Source organism: Ammodytes marinus, assembly GCF_949987685.1.
Source record: "Ammodytes marinus genome assembly, chromosome: 6".
Taxonomy (NCBI): Eukaryota; Metazoa; Chordata; class Actinopteri; order Uranoscopiformes; family Ammodytidae; genus Ammodytes; species Ammodytes marinus.
Genome location: NC_137235.1, coordinates 9,181,363 through 9,196,722, shown reverse-complemented (window position 1 = coordinate 9,196,722; position 15,360 = coordinate 9,181,363). Strand labels below are relative to the sequence as shown.

At 41.8% G+C, this 15,360-nt stretch overlaps 1 protein-coding gene across 1 annotated transcript; it reads right to left on the bottom strand.

The window, feature by feature from the left end:
• Positions 1-705: 705 nt before the first annotated feature.
• iqce (IQ motif containing E) lies at positions 706-13,767 on the bottom strand. Its single transcript, XM_080029211.1, has 21 exons — positions 13,508-13,767; positions 12,801-12,842; positions 12,600-12,645; positions 12,343-12,492; positions 11,177-11,278; positions 10,518-10,588; positions 9,802-9,915; positions 8,397-8,447; positions 8,229-8,299; positions 8,064-8,136; positions 7,758-7,798; positions 6,767-6,918; positions 6,316-6,371; positions 5,970-6,199; positions 5,730-5,837; positions 4,751-4,997; positions 4,551-4,637; positions 3,289-3,419; positions 3,070-3,161; positions 1,757-1,855; positions 706-1,654 (listed from the first exon to the last, which is right to left on the bottom strand). Exons 1-21 carry the CDS (start codon positions 13,577-13,579, stop codon positions 1,527-1,529), a joined length of 2,163 nt encoding a protein of 720 aa, XP_079885337.1. The 5' UTR covers positions 13,580-13,767; the 3' UTR covers positions 706-1,526.
• Between the last annotated feature and the right edge of the window lie 1,593 nt (positions 13,768-15,360).

Genomic DNA, 15,360 nt, shown 5'->3' with positions numbered 1-15,360 from the left:
TGTTTAAAAAGCCCTGGAGGACGGGGCTTTGCGGCAGCCCTGCAAATGCGTCTGTGTGGTTGAGCGAGAGAGAGAGAGTGTGTGTCTGAGTGGGAGAGAGAGAGCAAATGCGTAAAGAGGCCGCCCCCTAACGTTGAAATGATGGTAGTACATGTTAAAGGTAGGCTAGTCAAGGAAAATTGCCAATACAAATGTTAAAATAAAGAATTTAATCATTAAAATTCCTGCATTCCAAATCATACCAAAATAAAACTATTATCAGACCTATTTCTAATTAAAAGTAGGCTATACATTTTCAAAATAAAAGTACTAGCTACTAGCTCCTGGTACTTCTACAGCTCCGGAAGAAATAAGAGCTCACTCCAAATTTTCCTTATAGGTCTATTCTATACTCATATTGTAAGACGGAAGCATGTACTTATAAGCTGGTCATGGACTCATTTAGTACTTTATAAAGATTGTCACAGTAGGCCTTTAAAAAACGCAAAATAGTAAAAAAGTACAATGTTTCCTTCTGAAATGTGATAGAGCAGAATAATAAAGTAGCATGCAATGCAGCAATGGAAGTATTCGAGTACAATCCTTATGTAAATGTCCTTAAAAACTTTCCACAATTGTAAGCATATCTGACGTGAGAGGTTTTCTTATAAAACAGCATTTATTGAATATCTCAGAAATTAAGTTACACACATCATGTGAGAAAAACTGCATTCTATTCACTTTGCATTCCTTACTAAAGGTTTTCATATCAGAGCACAAACATTATTGGCATGTGACATGCTCCCTGTGTATCCTCCAATGTACTGTGCGTTAAGTGTTGCAGCAGACTGATCTATAATTTATTCACAGTTTGACTCAATAGTGCATCAGTTGAGAATCATCCCTCGATCATTCCTCAGAACACGCCATCATTTATAAAGTATATGAGATAAATCTAATGTATGAAGTTCATGTGTCACTAATCAGGCATGTCCAAATACAATTCATTGATTATATCAGACCAGTGAAATCAAAAGGAATTTACAGTGAAGTTTCCTACTTTGGCCAGTCGGATTAAGAAGAATGAAAACTACATGTATTAACATCATTTGACTTTTGAATATCCATGCAGTAGGCACTTTGGCAAACAAAACTATAATTGAGAAGACAGGAGGCTAACTGAAACTATTTGGCTCAAGTTATTAAACAATAATAATTGCTTTAAATTAACCTGGGACAGCATGATTCAATTAAATTGTTTATGTGCCTATTCACTTCATGTCATACAATACCCTGCAACCAATTTACCAGCATACTCTGGTAAACACAATCAAATGGTGTGTTTGACGTGTTCAATGTTGTCCTGACTAATATTGGAATATCCAAGCTCTCATTGGTAGGTTCAATAAGAACCCAAAACCATTTGGTTAATTTGACTGTGCAAGTCTCTGACACAGGTTCTGAGTAGAAAGACAAGCACACAGTTCTTCCTGCCTACACTCTCTCTATCACGCACACACAGAACACACAAACACAACCCAGAATGTCTACAAGATTAAGACTTCTCTGCTTCTCAGAGGACGTGAGGGAGACACGATGATGTCGTCAGAGTCATCGGAATCAGCTGTGGCAGCTCCACCGGACTCAGCTGGGCACTGAAGACTTGAAGTGTTGTCTGCAGGAGATATACAGGTATCATTGAGCTTAATCACCAGGGCTTCGTTTTTATCAAATCCAATTCACCAAGACGCTAAAAAAGATGTCCTCTCTCTCTTACCTGGTGCGATGGTCATCCTAGAAGAGTGAGTGTTTGAGACGAGCCAGGGGTCTTCTTCCTCACGCTGCTTTTCATCGTCTTTATGGGGGGATGCAGCACCTTCGCAACAAAACAACACACTCAATACCCAGCCATTCAGACACATCCTCAATGGTATTTAGAGATTATTCAGCTATGGCACTTTTAACAGGACACATTGAAATGTATTGTAGACCATCCTTTAACAATATCTTCATTTACATTCCACCTACAATAACACAGTAGCAACCATGTAAATAATTGCGTGCTTTTTAACCAAAAAGGCAACACAAATACAGTTATGACACCCCTATGTATTCTTGCAAGATCAGGAACACAAGCCTAAAAAGGATGGTACAGTGCAAAATGTCCCGGTGAAGCCCACACAGCACATCAAATGTAGTCTTGTAAGCACGCGGGGGGAAAAACGCTGACATAGCTGCTCTGCTCTATGCACCCATCCGCTGTCAACCTGTTCTTAAAGTCAGGAAGATGGAGGGGAAAGGTGGTGCACTCTTAACAAAGTCATTTAGGTGAGGCAGAAGCTCTGGAAAGAGTAGAAGGAGTTATGTGAGGTCTTTGATAGGAGGCTGTCAAGAGCTTTGTCTGCGGCAGAGGAGACAGGCACACAGGAATTAGAACAGCATGCAAAAGAGATCCATCATTGTTCATACAGGCGTCAGGGAAGGACACGATGAGCAATTTTTGAGGTTGAAAGTAGGGCGGTGCCGTGGTGTTTTATACACAACAAACATCTGAACCCTTACTTGACACTCTTGAGGTGTTGTATTGAAGGTGTGTTTTCATCCTGTCAAAGTTACTTGCCTTTCCACGTCTACAATGTAAAGAGGTTTCATGCAATCAGCAATAACACAAGTGACGATAAACTCACAACCACAAACTCGTATACAGAATGGCTCAGAGGCATTATATACATTTATTACACATCACTGATAAACGCTGTGTTCTGGTCAATCACGACATTCTATGGTCCGGTATTTTCCTGATTTGGACCGCCGTTATAATTCACTGTTGCTATGGGTAATAGACTGTTGCTACATATATTTTTCGATTGATCACTTCCTATCATATCAATCCGCCGTTACATACTACTCCTTTAAAACACAATTTAATATTTGTTTCAACATTATTTTGAATGTATCCAGAGAGCAGAATTTATTTAGTGTACTTGCATTTGAACCTTTTTAAAGTTTCTTTGTGGGCGATGCTATGCACCACAGAGTTATTCTGAGTCATGTATACAATAAGGAATGAATCATGTTTGTAAACCTCACCTGTTCTTCTGGGTGTGTGTGTTGAGCGAGCTTTTCTCGGTGCCAGCGTGGGCAACGTATTTCCCATTAGTGAAGGCACAGACAACCCTGAGCTGATGCAGAAACGCACACACATACAGACATTGTATCAATAGGCAGAAACAGACACACATACATTGCTGCAAAATGTATGTGTTGCTTTCTTTAAAAAAAATAAATGTTGGTGTCAACATTAGTTACCTCTCTGATGCGAGACTACAGCGAGCCAGGTGTCCCCTGAATGCAGACTGTACCATCGTCAAGGCAACCGCATCCAGCTCTCTTTCTGCGGAGGATGCAAAATCACCGCTGTGGGTTGTTGCTTCCACAGCCTGAAAAGAGGAGTTGAGGAAGAGAGAGAGAGAGAGAGAGCAAAACAGAAAAAGACACAAGAGGGACAAGTTCAAATTTCCACATCGTTTTCTGTATTTGTTTTCCTTACCCGAAATTAGGGTCTTTGGAGATATGTTGTACAGACTGTGAATCCCCTTAAGCCATTTTTAGGATTGGTGATATTGGGCTATATACTGTATAAAATTGAATTGTGCCAAACTTTTTCAACACTTTGATTTAGTACTTTTCATTAACACAGGGTGTTCCGGTCTGCCTGCTGTAAATCGTTTTGTATAAGCTCCTGGAAAATCGGACAGAAGCGAAGGCATTAATAATAAGTGTCCTTTTCACTGCTGTTACAGGTCATTTATGATCATCAGAGGACAAAGGAGACTCTTTCATACACATTTAAAAGTTCCTCGTAGGAGGTTTTAGAACAGAATTGGAGTAATGAAAAGTGAGTTAAGTGTGAAGCCTCCCCACTATACAAATGCCCATGTTGCTAGCTACTGAACAATCTGGGCATGTTTAGCCTCCACATTTGAGTTTAAATTCAAACCATTTCAGGCTCACTTTCTGAAAGCCACTGCATTTTGTCTGACTCACAATAACATGAGCATCCAAGCTGTGCATCTCTCTCTCTCTCTCTCTCTCTCTCTCTGAAACCGGGCCGTATGCTGTGCAGATAGCTAAGCCCCTTTGAGGCAAGTTTGTGTTCATGATATTGGGTTATGTAATTACAATGCACATGACTTGACTCTTGAATTCTAATTTAAAATATTGCTGACAAATGTCCAGCATTACGAAACACGACAGTAGTACAGAGAAAATAACATGAGGACCGTAGTGCACACTGTAATGTAAAATATTGTAAGAATAAACCTAGAATGACATACTGGTATTAGTTGAAATTAAACATATTCTGATGAAAAATTAAGGCACATAATCAGTGATGTAATCTGATGTCCTTGTACGTTATAGACAAAAAAAAAATTCTTTATCACTCATAGTTTAAAAGTGTGCTTGTGAAATTGATACTTAAAGGGATAGGGTTGTACAAGGATTCCCACACTCATGTAGAGTGACTGTGAGTCTGTTTTAAAGTGTTGGTGTGTGGGTGTTTTCTTCACCTTTTTATGGGTTTCTTTCAGCAGTTCTTTGAGCCGTGACTCTCTCAGGAGGTGGCCTCTTAACACTGACTGCACCATCACAATGTCCTTAAGACAGAATGCAGAGACATTGAGACAGAAATAGACATTTGGGATGGAAAAAAGTGTCTAGACATTTTTTACATAATGTTTCTCTGACAATACCGTGGTGTGTTACATACCCTATTTCTGTGCTCCCTCCAGTTAGTCTGGATGACCAACGCCGCTCTCTCTCTCTCTTTCTTCTCTGAGTCTGAACAGGCTTTTTCCTCTCCTTCTTTCCCCGCGGTGTCCCTCTGTTCTCCCTCTTCCAGCCCGGCTCCAGGCAGACTGTCCTCATTGTCCTCTGGTGACGTTGCGGATAGAGGTGTAGGTTTACTACTGTCTTCCAGAGTGTGTAGCCTTGTCCTCAACTCGTCTAACTCCTGTCTGAGAAAAACAAACGCAAAAACCTCCTAAATAATCCCCCAAAAGATGCGACATAACACAACTAGCAGCAGTAATGGATGTCCTCTTAACTTTGGCGGAGGCTTTCTAAACCTATGACTTTGGTTTTGAGATAAATAAACTTTTTATTTTCTGAAAGGGGACCAAGTCTGATCCTAAATATGTGTGTACTAAGTAGGCAGAGTAGAGTTCCTCTTTAAACAACTCTCCTTCATGATTTCTTTATGGTATTGATTTGACCCTAAACCACCCTGCCACATCTCTCTCAGTCATCTTTCTTCCTTCTGGCTGTTACATATTTAGACGTGATTTGCGTACAGAGAATTCCCCAGTGGATCTTTATGTCGATGCTGAACTGTGTTTGCCGGGATGTGTTTGATGCGACGCCGACTACGAAGCATCCGCGTGACAGAGGCATCAGCTGGGATTTGCACAGTGGGAATTGGAAAAATAGACTTCTCCATATGCAGTTACAGATGCACTCGGTGATATTTCTCTTAAATACCACCATACATTCAAAGAGTATGTACATTTATCTGAATGCATATTGCTTTTGAGCAGAGCTTTACAAACCCCTCTAATGCAATGTATATAACTACTATCGATTACTATCTGTTCCTATTGTTTGTTTGACGTGGTTGCATTTATTCACTGTTAATTTTGTTTGGCTGAGTTCGGCATGTTGAGTCAAATGATGTCACAACTCAGACGTACTTATGCTGCAGTCTCTCTTTGTCCCGTTCTTTTGTCTGTTCAGCTTTCCATCGCTCCGCCTCTTTCTCCAGATCTTCTCTTTCTGTCCTCAACTGACTTAGCTCATCGCTGAAAGCACAAACACAACACAGATTAAGTCTCAAGAACCAAATGAAATGTCTTTGTGCTCATCGTTTATCATGTGTATACCATTTACATTATCTACAGAAGCTGTGTAGGTGAAACTGGGTGGTTACTCACTCTTTACTAGACAGCCTCTCTTGGAGTCCCGCCCTCTCCTTCTCTGATTGGCCGAGGCGCTCTTTCAGATCAGAAGACTCCACCCCTTCCTCTGTCATCGTTCCCACGGAGACCATCGCCTCTGTTGCTATGGGAAACCCCAGGATCTCAGTGGGCGTGGCCTGGACCTCCTGATCCAATCGCCTGCTGCTCTTTGTCGACTGGGCATGTCTCTTGCTGTCCTCCAGCCTCTGATTGGAGGAGAGAGGAGTCAGTCTGTGAAAGGAGCTGTTGTCCACAATCCGACACAGGTGACTGCATGTGTTTACGGTACATGGCGGATGGTTAGTTAGAGTTTTTCTCTCACCTTCTCCACTTCCAGCAGCCTTCTCAACAGTCTCTGTTTACTCCACTCTCTGTAACCTAGGACACACACACAGATACACACACACTTTTTTCATCAGCAATACAATACAAAATACAATACCACAATGGTGATTCAGCCCCTAAAGCTAACTTACCTATTATTCAGCTACCTTTGTTTGCAAGACTGCTGTCTAATGGTTAGTTTTTATATTTATATTATGTTAATTCATGCAATCGTTTCCTTTCATGATTTTTGATAGCTATGACTTGAGTTTGTACTTCTGCTCATTACATTTCACTCATCCATTACCACCAAAAAATTAATAATTTAAGAATATATTTAGTGACAAAAAAAGGAATAAGGAGGTCCAGCAAAAGTAATATAAACCATTCATAGAGCACTTGCTCTTGGACCAAGGTGTCAGTGTGGTTTTTGCTGTGTGAAGACAGACCTTTGAGTCCTGCTGCTGGACTGTCAGTGTCCAGCTCCTCTCTGAGCGCTGTGTTCTCCTGTTGGAGCTGCTTCACGCTCTCAGACAGACGATGAACGGCCGAGCTTAAAGCTTTCTGCTGCCTCTGAGAGCATTTACTCTCTGCTCGACCACTGTTGACAGACAAAGAGACCATGGGAGGGATTCCGTGAGAAGAGACGCAGATAAATGAAAGCAGGGGATGATAGTATTTTTTTTTTAAATAGTCGTCACAAATCCTGCAATCCAATCCTTTGGCTGATATGTGTGAACATAATTCACATCCTGGATGGATATGAGTGACTATGCGAAGACGAGGACTCCTTTAAAGGTGCAGTCAGCGATTCTGGAGAATATTTGTTGATTAACAATTTGTAAATAAACGGGCATGTTGCTATTTACGGTGGGCCCCCTTTGTTTACATGCCAGTTTACAGAGCTTAAGCTGTGTATTAGCATTATTATTCATTTCATTCGTATATCATTTTTTGTTGTTACACAATATGGTCACGTAGCAGATTGTGAGAAGATATAGACCAATTTTGACAACAAGCGTTCTCCAGAATCGCTGACCCCACCTTTTATTCGGTCTGCCTTCCTGAATGTTGGTGAAAGGAAAGTGACTGACTTGATGTTTTACGCCTGGGTATTGAATGAACTCAGAATATGTTTGATAAACTTATAAATAACATAATTGTCCAATTTCAGCCATGTAAACATTGAAATCTGCAATTACATTGTAAGGACAATATCTCATTTTGCTAAAGGGTAAAATTAATCTTATAATATTACATTGTAACTCTGTATCCTACAGTTATTATAAGATATAGGCCCATGATCACACTTCTACTAAAGCATTGGACCAGACCCACTTCAATCTATTCAGACCGAAATAAACACAGGTTAAATCAGGGTCACTGTGTGTTGTTACAACTTTCTTTGACACGATTAGTCACAAACACACAAGAATGTACCTTTTCTCCGCACCTTCCAGAAGCATCCTCAGTCTGTGGATCTGAAAGGCCAGATTAGATTGGGTTAGATTTCCTTTTTACCAGAGCTAAAATCGGACTCTGTGATGATAACGTTGTCTATCACACACATAAAAAGGTACATCTACATCCAAATACTATTTTTAGTGTAAGCTTCTTTCCTTTAGTAGTTTGTTTCAGGTGTTTTGTATGTGATAACATGCCAATCAGATTTGTGAAAGTGACAAAAAGCAGACCTTATATATACATTATACTGTATATTTAGATATCTAGCATCGCAGCTTTTACCTCGTCAAAGTACGTCTCCACTGTGATCTTCAGCTCTTCCAGGTTGGTGGTCCTCAGCTCACTTTGCAGTTTACTGGGCATAGAAAACAGTGAATAACCGGAACATTTTTCTACATCACACGGAAGACCAAACAGACTTTTGCAAAGGTAGGAGAGCGTTTTTACCTCAGAGCATTTTCTTTCTCTCTACACTGCTGCTCCAGTTTCAGGATTCTCTGTTTCAGCCCGTTGACAATCTTGATGGATTGAATCAATTTTACAAAATCTGTTTAGGATCCATTCAAAAAAATACAATATCTACTGTGCTCATCAACAGACACGATATGTACTTACCACACTTCCTTCCCTTTTTTTATCCACCAAACTACGAGTGTATTCAGATCCCTATAGACAAAAAAGAATGTGTGTAATTATTAAAAACATTTTTAGTTTTTAAGACAAATCAATTGAAACAGTAGCCCCTTTTACACAGAGATTGCGGCATATTGATGGATCAACATCACTCTAATATGCCAGCTTTGCTTGCTTCTGTGTTATTTACACAGAACCAAGCAACGCCGGCCTGCTGGCGCATCAGTAGCCCCTTTTACACAGCGTTCCGGAATGAAAGAGGTGCTTGTAAACAGCGTCAGGTGTGACGTAAACATTTAGCGCCGCGCCGGTCAGCTGCTTTACAACAACAACACTGGCCGGTGAATTGAGAGCAGAAGTGCTGGAGCTTGCAGTAAGAGGGACGTATTTTACTGTCCCCACGATGTGCCGGTTGATCTCGCGACGCGCTGAGTCCAACATCTCTGGGACTGTTAACCAAACTGACAAAAATCACTACGCTGCTCACTGCTTCACCTCTGTGTATGTGTCTGTGTCTGTGTGTGTTTGTGTGACAGGTTGGCTGTCAGCGAGTCTCTTTGTGAGGGCAGAGATCTGCCAATCAGACATACACATACACACAGTGTGTGAAGTCACGTTACTGTAGACAGAAATAAAGTGTGGATATACGCTCAGACTTAGGATAATAATATATAATAGCGGCGGCGATCCGGTCGCAGCCTAGCTTAGCCTAGCCTAGCTTTCCCATTGTGTGTGTGTTTGTGTGGCAGGTTGACTGTGAGCGAGTCTCTTTGTGAGAGCAGTGATCAGACATACACACACACACACACACACACAGTGTGTGAAGTCACGTTACTGTAGACAGAAATAAAGTGTGGATATACGCTAAGACTTAGGATAATAATAGCGGTGGCGATCCGGTCGCAGCCTAGCTTAGCCTAGCCTAGCTTTCCCATTGTACAACTTCCCCCGGGCAGAAATAGACTCATAAACTCTGCAAAATTAAGCGTGGGGGTTTGTATTGAGCAGCGGACCTTATGACCAGCTAGATTATACGCCGTTCCTTTTATTTGGTGATTTTTACGGGACATCAGGCCGCCGTGGTTAATCTTAAACACACGTCCTTCAACTGCTAACATGGTCGCATGTTTAGAACGTAGGCTATGGAACGTCAAACGCCCCCCAGTTCCGCAACAACAAGCTGGCCGCATTTAAACAGAGAGGCGGAACGGATTGTGTCGGGAATCTTACTACCCCCCGAGGTAGTAAAATTCCCGGAACAATCTCTCGCACCTTTCTTCCCTCGTTCCGCAACGGTCACATTTATACAGCAGGGCGGAGGGCCGAAATTCCGGCATATTCCCAGCTTTCACTGGCTGTGTAAAAGGGGCTAGTGTAGTGATCGTACTTTGGTGGGATCCAACAGTTCTTCTATCTGTTTCTCTCTTTTAGCGTTATCTTCCTCCAGGCGGCGTAGCTTGGCTTTCATTTGCTGGTTGTCAGACTTCTGTGCCTGGAGACTCTGCAGAGAATGGCACAGGAGATGTATGACACATCATAACAAGGAAAGGTTACACCATGAGGTGCCAAATGTAAATAAACCCCTTAAAGGTGCCGTCAGTGATTCTGGACAATGCTGGTTGTCGGAATAACTTTGTCAAAATCAGGGAATATCTCCTCAGAATCCAATACCTGTCAGCACTGTTTATGCGCGCTGAAAAAAAAAACAGTGAAAACACACAGCCTAGGCTCTGTAAAAAGGTTTGTTGCCAGCTACGGCAGGGCCCTTTTGTTTGCATACACTTTTTTTAACATACCAGTTTACAGAGCCTAGGCTGTGTATTAACACCAACTTTCATTTAGCGCACACACAGTACGTAAAGGTAGCGGGTGGTGACCCTCCATAAGAAAATGTGCCCACGCCATCTTCTGCTATAAAGGAATACAAGTCTGAGTCAGACAATCCATGCATTGCTCAAGGCTATTTCAGCTTTAGACCAGAGATGCACATGTCATGTTGCACTGACAGCTGAGCAGCCCTCATCGCTTCTACTGACATTTTTTTTTTTTTTTTCAATTGTTGGTTTTTCCTGAACACGCAACAATAACTGTGTGACTCTTTACCTTCTTGAGGCGAATAATCTCATCGTACATGTCCTCCTTGTCTCTGTTGTCACTTGTGCCAAGGGGGGAGCCTGCAACACACCGGGGGGGCAAATAACAGAGTCATCAGAGACATTCTCACATTACAGCAATCAAAACATTTTGTGGTGCTGATGTCATAATATACAATTCTTTATTTCAGACCCAGGGGGATCCATATCAACACAAACAACATAAACAAATAGACAAACAGAGTAAAAAATACACAGCCTTCCAGAATATTCAGTGCCAAGCATACAGACATGATTATGCCAATGGTTCCACAGCCAATGGTTCCACAGTCTGGAAGAAAATCTAACCGAACTGCATAGAGGGTTGGCCAAAACTGCAATTAAGTTATTTTCGGACTCAGATGCCTTACACATAAATCCATACATCAGGCCACGCAACACAGCAGAGCAGGTAGGGACCCCAACACTTACAAACATTTGGCTTGCGCTGGAGCTTCTTGGAGCTCTCAGCAGTAGCCTCATGCTATCATTGTAGGCCACTGTAAGCTTTCTAATGCTGCCTTGTTTATAACGACACCACAGATGGGCAGTATACAGCGGCGTACAATAATGTCGCCCTCACTAGTATTTTTTCCATAAATCGGACACACAATCCACACTTTCTCTCACCATTGGATCCAGAGTGGAGATGTTTTTGTTTCCTCATGCTCAGCGTCTGTTTGAGAAGCTCCGGTGTGACGTTGTACTCTGATCTCAGCGTCTGGGACAAATCTGATGCGCAAAGAGAGAGAGAGAGAGAGACAGAGAAAGAGAGAGAGACAGAGAGAGAGGGTTCAAGAGATTTACCCACACAAATCAATACTGAATCAAACTGAGGCACTCAACATCATTTCAGAACAGTATGTAGTTTGAACGCTCCCTCATGCTGTAACAATCCTATTTTCTCATATGAAAATCGATCAAGTGACAATCATGACATTTATTGCAATGAAAGTATGCAATAAAGTACAGATATAATAAAAAAGAATTGCCATTAGAGATATGTATTTTCTGGGGGCACCCTTAGCTCAGTTGGTAGGGCGTCCCCCCCGTGAGCCTCGGCCAGCAGCGGACCCGGGTTTGATTCCAGCCCGCGGTCGTTCTCTGCATGTCACTCCCCTCTCTGCCCCATTTCAACTCTGTCTCTACACTGTCAATAAAGCATAAAAATGCCAAAAAAAAATATTAGAAAAAAAAAGAGATACTGTATGTATTTTAGCTCGTTGAATTGGTTGAGCAGTCTGAAAATTCAGCTCTCAGTTACTTATTACTAAACACTGTTGTTGTTGTCATTTTGTAAAGCCCATTTAAATTAATGACAGTAGGTGAAAACTCTGAAACACCTTCCTGCCTGATGCAGTACATTTCAACAGCACAACAAACATTCTCCATATGATCATAAAAGTCGGATCAACACCAGTTTCAATAACATTTTAACATTATGACCCTCATGAAATATAAAAGGTAGGATTTCTTTCAGGACTTTTAGCTAGATGTGCGAAAGACGTCAACTTAGCGTACTTGCTAACATGTTTGACACATCGAAAAATAGGCTCATCGAAATCAATAAATGCTCCTTTAAGTTACGGAACTGATTTTCTCTTGGTACTAATCCCAGAGAGGTCAAACCAACTGTAACATCGTTGCGACACTTACAGAGTTTCTCGTCTTCACAAAGACATCAGAACACCTGCAAAGTCCGCAAACTAGTTATATAGATGAACAACAAACGGAGTCTATCGATCTTTCCATCTGAAGCTTCAGTTGTTGTGTTGTGTTTGCACTGTGCTGCCTACCGTGGCCGTTGCTTAGTGACGTGAGGCGAGCTGAGCCGCTCTCCCCGGGCGTGTCCCCTCTGGTGTCCCCTAGGGAGGCCCTGGGCAGTCTCCAGGCCGCCACCACTGCTCTCCTGGGGTTAACGTTCATACTGGAGAGGTATGGAGACCCTGCACATGTACACACGCAGTTTATAAACAATCATTGAAGTTGGGAAAGTGTGGGTTTTTTTGTTGCAAAGAAAATATCCCCCACAAAGCAGCTGAGTAAGTCTTACTTGGAGAAGGAGGAGGCTTGCCAGAAGATCTTTTTCTCCGTGTGCTCTGACAGGGAACAAGTAAACAAGGTGTGAAAGCAGAGGACAAAGTTTATTTATGAAGTTACTTCTGTGAGGCAGAACCAAACAGTCTACTAATTTCTCAAAGCAAGACACATAAGCCCAAACAGATTTCACCAAGAAAAAGGTTCATTTCTTTACCTTTTCCAAAAAATCCGCAGAGAAAGAGAAGCCATCCTCAACCTGGGTTAAACAGAGGAGTGTGTGTGTGTGTGTGTGTGAGAGAGAGAGAGAGAGAGAGAGAGAGAGATAATGCAGGTTTGAGTTTAAAATGTTTCACATATGTTTTATCTGTGTCATAAAGCAATGTTTGGACCACCAATAGTTCCACATGAACTGACATATGAGGTGTATGATTAAGATGATTAAAATCTCTAGTTGAAATGCGCTCACACACGCACATCTCATACACACACACACACACACACACACACACACACACACACACACACACACACACACACACACACACACACACACACACCTACACACACACACACACACACACACACACACACACACACACACACACACACACACACAAACTTGGTATTTGAAGGACTTTTGAAAGATTGCTTCAAGACATTTTGATGCCAGCTAAGGCCTTACAACGAATTAAATGCCTTTTAAGACTTTTTATGGATCTGTATTATGTAGGAACCCTGCAAAAGGGAATGGAACTACTCCTGCCATAAACTATTGGGTTGCAGACTCAAGTGTGATGAATAGCGCCACTGCAGGCTTTTAAAATAAGCACTTAGCACTCAGTAAAAACACTGATACAAAGACTCTGGGAGAGATGCAGTTGTATTATTGTTGTTGACCTTTAAGCAAAGCTAAAGACTCACCAGCTCCTCACAGTCGTCATCCGACTGAACATCACTCGCCTCTAGAGACATCTTAGCAGCTCCACTGAACATAGCTGTTGAGCAAACGTTACGTTAAGTTGGTAAACTTGACTTTGCCAGTGTGTAATCCTCTCATTTTTTCTCCCTTCAGTCAAACAGCGCACTTCAGGTTGCCTCCTTCTTCTGCTACGAGTAGTAAAAACATGGGGTAACAAAAGACCCGTTAGCTTGGCTACAACTCGACATTTTCGTCCACAACATTTCGGGTTCTCCACGTAACAACCCGAGGACATTCACTGTTAACCATAGCTGCCTTAAATCCGGTAAAATGTCGTTTTCTTTCCATGCAGAGGTTTCTGTTTTCACATCAGTTGTTGCGGGTCTAGTGTCGTCTAGCAACCAGGTAGCTGCTGCTGAGCAGCTGCGCTAAAGTGGCTAATAAGGATGCCTTCAGAATAAAAGCACAAACAGTAAAGACGACAAGAAACATGTATCAAATGATGTGTAGTGCGATATATAATTCGATTAAATATAGATTTCTCGTCAGAGCTTTTTAAAATAACGCAATTATCTGTAATAGTTCAAAGAAATTGGCGACGCATGTTTCAAGAATTGACTTATTTTGAAAATTCAAGCCGGAAACACAGTTTCATCTTAGCTCAGCTTGACATAAGTCAACCACCACAGCCCAGGGCCAAGTTTCAATAGTTTTCGAATATGTCCTTGCTTCTCGCTCATATCTTTAGGTTGCCCATTGGTGGAGTCGAGCTAAAAAGAGGGACCTAAAGTGTTTTCTTCCAGTAGTATGAGACATGAAGACGAGGAAAAGGGAAAGGTAGGCTAAAGGAAACTCATCCAGTGTGTGCTCTTCAGCTTGTTACCTTCACATAAACATGGGAATCCCATGTTGGTATATTTGTATGTACTGTACTGTATAGACATATAATAGGCCTAAAACATGATTGCATATAAAATAATTTAGAAAAATACTTAGAATACAGTGTACGTTTTATGCAATGACAAAGTCTTTGCCAAATGTAACACAGTATACTCACAGCATAAAATTGCATTCGATCCTTTCTATATACAGTATCTCACAAAAGTGAGTACACCCCTCACATTTCTTCAAATATTTCATTATATCTTTTCATGGGACAACACTGAATAAATGACACTTTGATACAATGTAAAGTAGCGTGTGTACAGCTTATATAACAGTGTAAATTTACTGTCCCCTCAAAATAACTCGACACACAGCCATTAATGTCTAAACTGCCGGTTACAAAAGTGAGTACACCCCTGAGTTAAAATGTCCAAATTGGGCCCAAAGTGTCAATATTTTGTGTGGCCACCATTATTTTCCAGCACTACCTTAACCCTCATGGGCATGGTGTTCACCAGAGCTTCACAGGTTGCCACTGGAATCCTCTTCCCCTCATTCATGACAACATCACGGAGCTGGTGGATACTGGAGACCTTGCGCTCCTCCATCTCCTGTTTTAAGAAGCCCCAAAGATGCTCAATAGGGTTTAGGTCTGGGGACATGCTTGGCCAGTCCATAACCTTTACCCTCAGCTTCTTTAGCAAGCCAGTGGTCGTTAGGAGGTGTGTTTGGGGTCGTTATCATGTTGCAGTACTTCCCTGCGGCCCAGTTTACGAAGGGAGGGGATCATGCTCTGCTTCAGTATGGCACAGTACATGTTGGTATTCAATGAACTGTAGCTCCCCAGTGCTGGCAGCACTCATGCAGCCCCAGACCATGACACTCCAACCACCATGCTTGACTATAGGCAATACACACTTGTCTTTGTACTCCTCACCTGGTTGCTACCACACACTCTTAACACCATCTG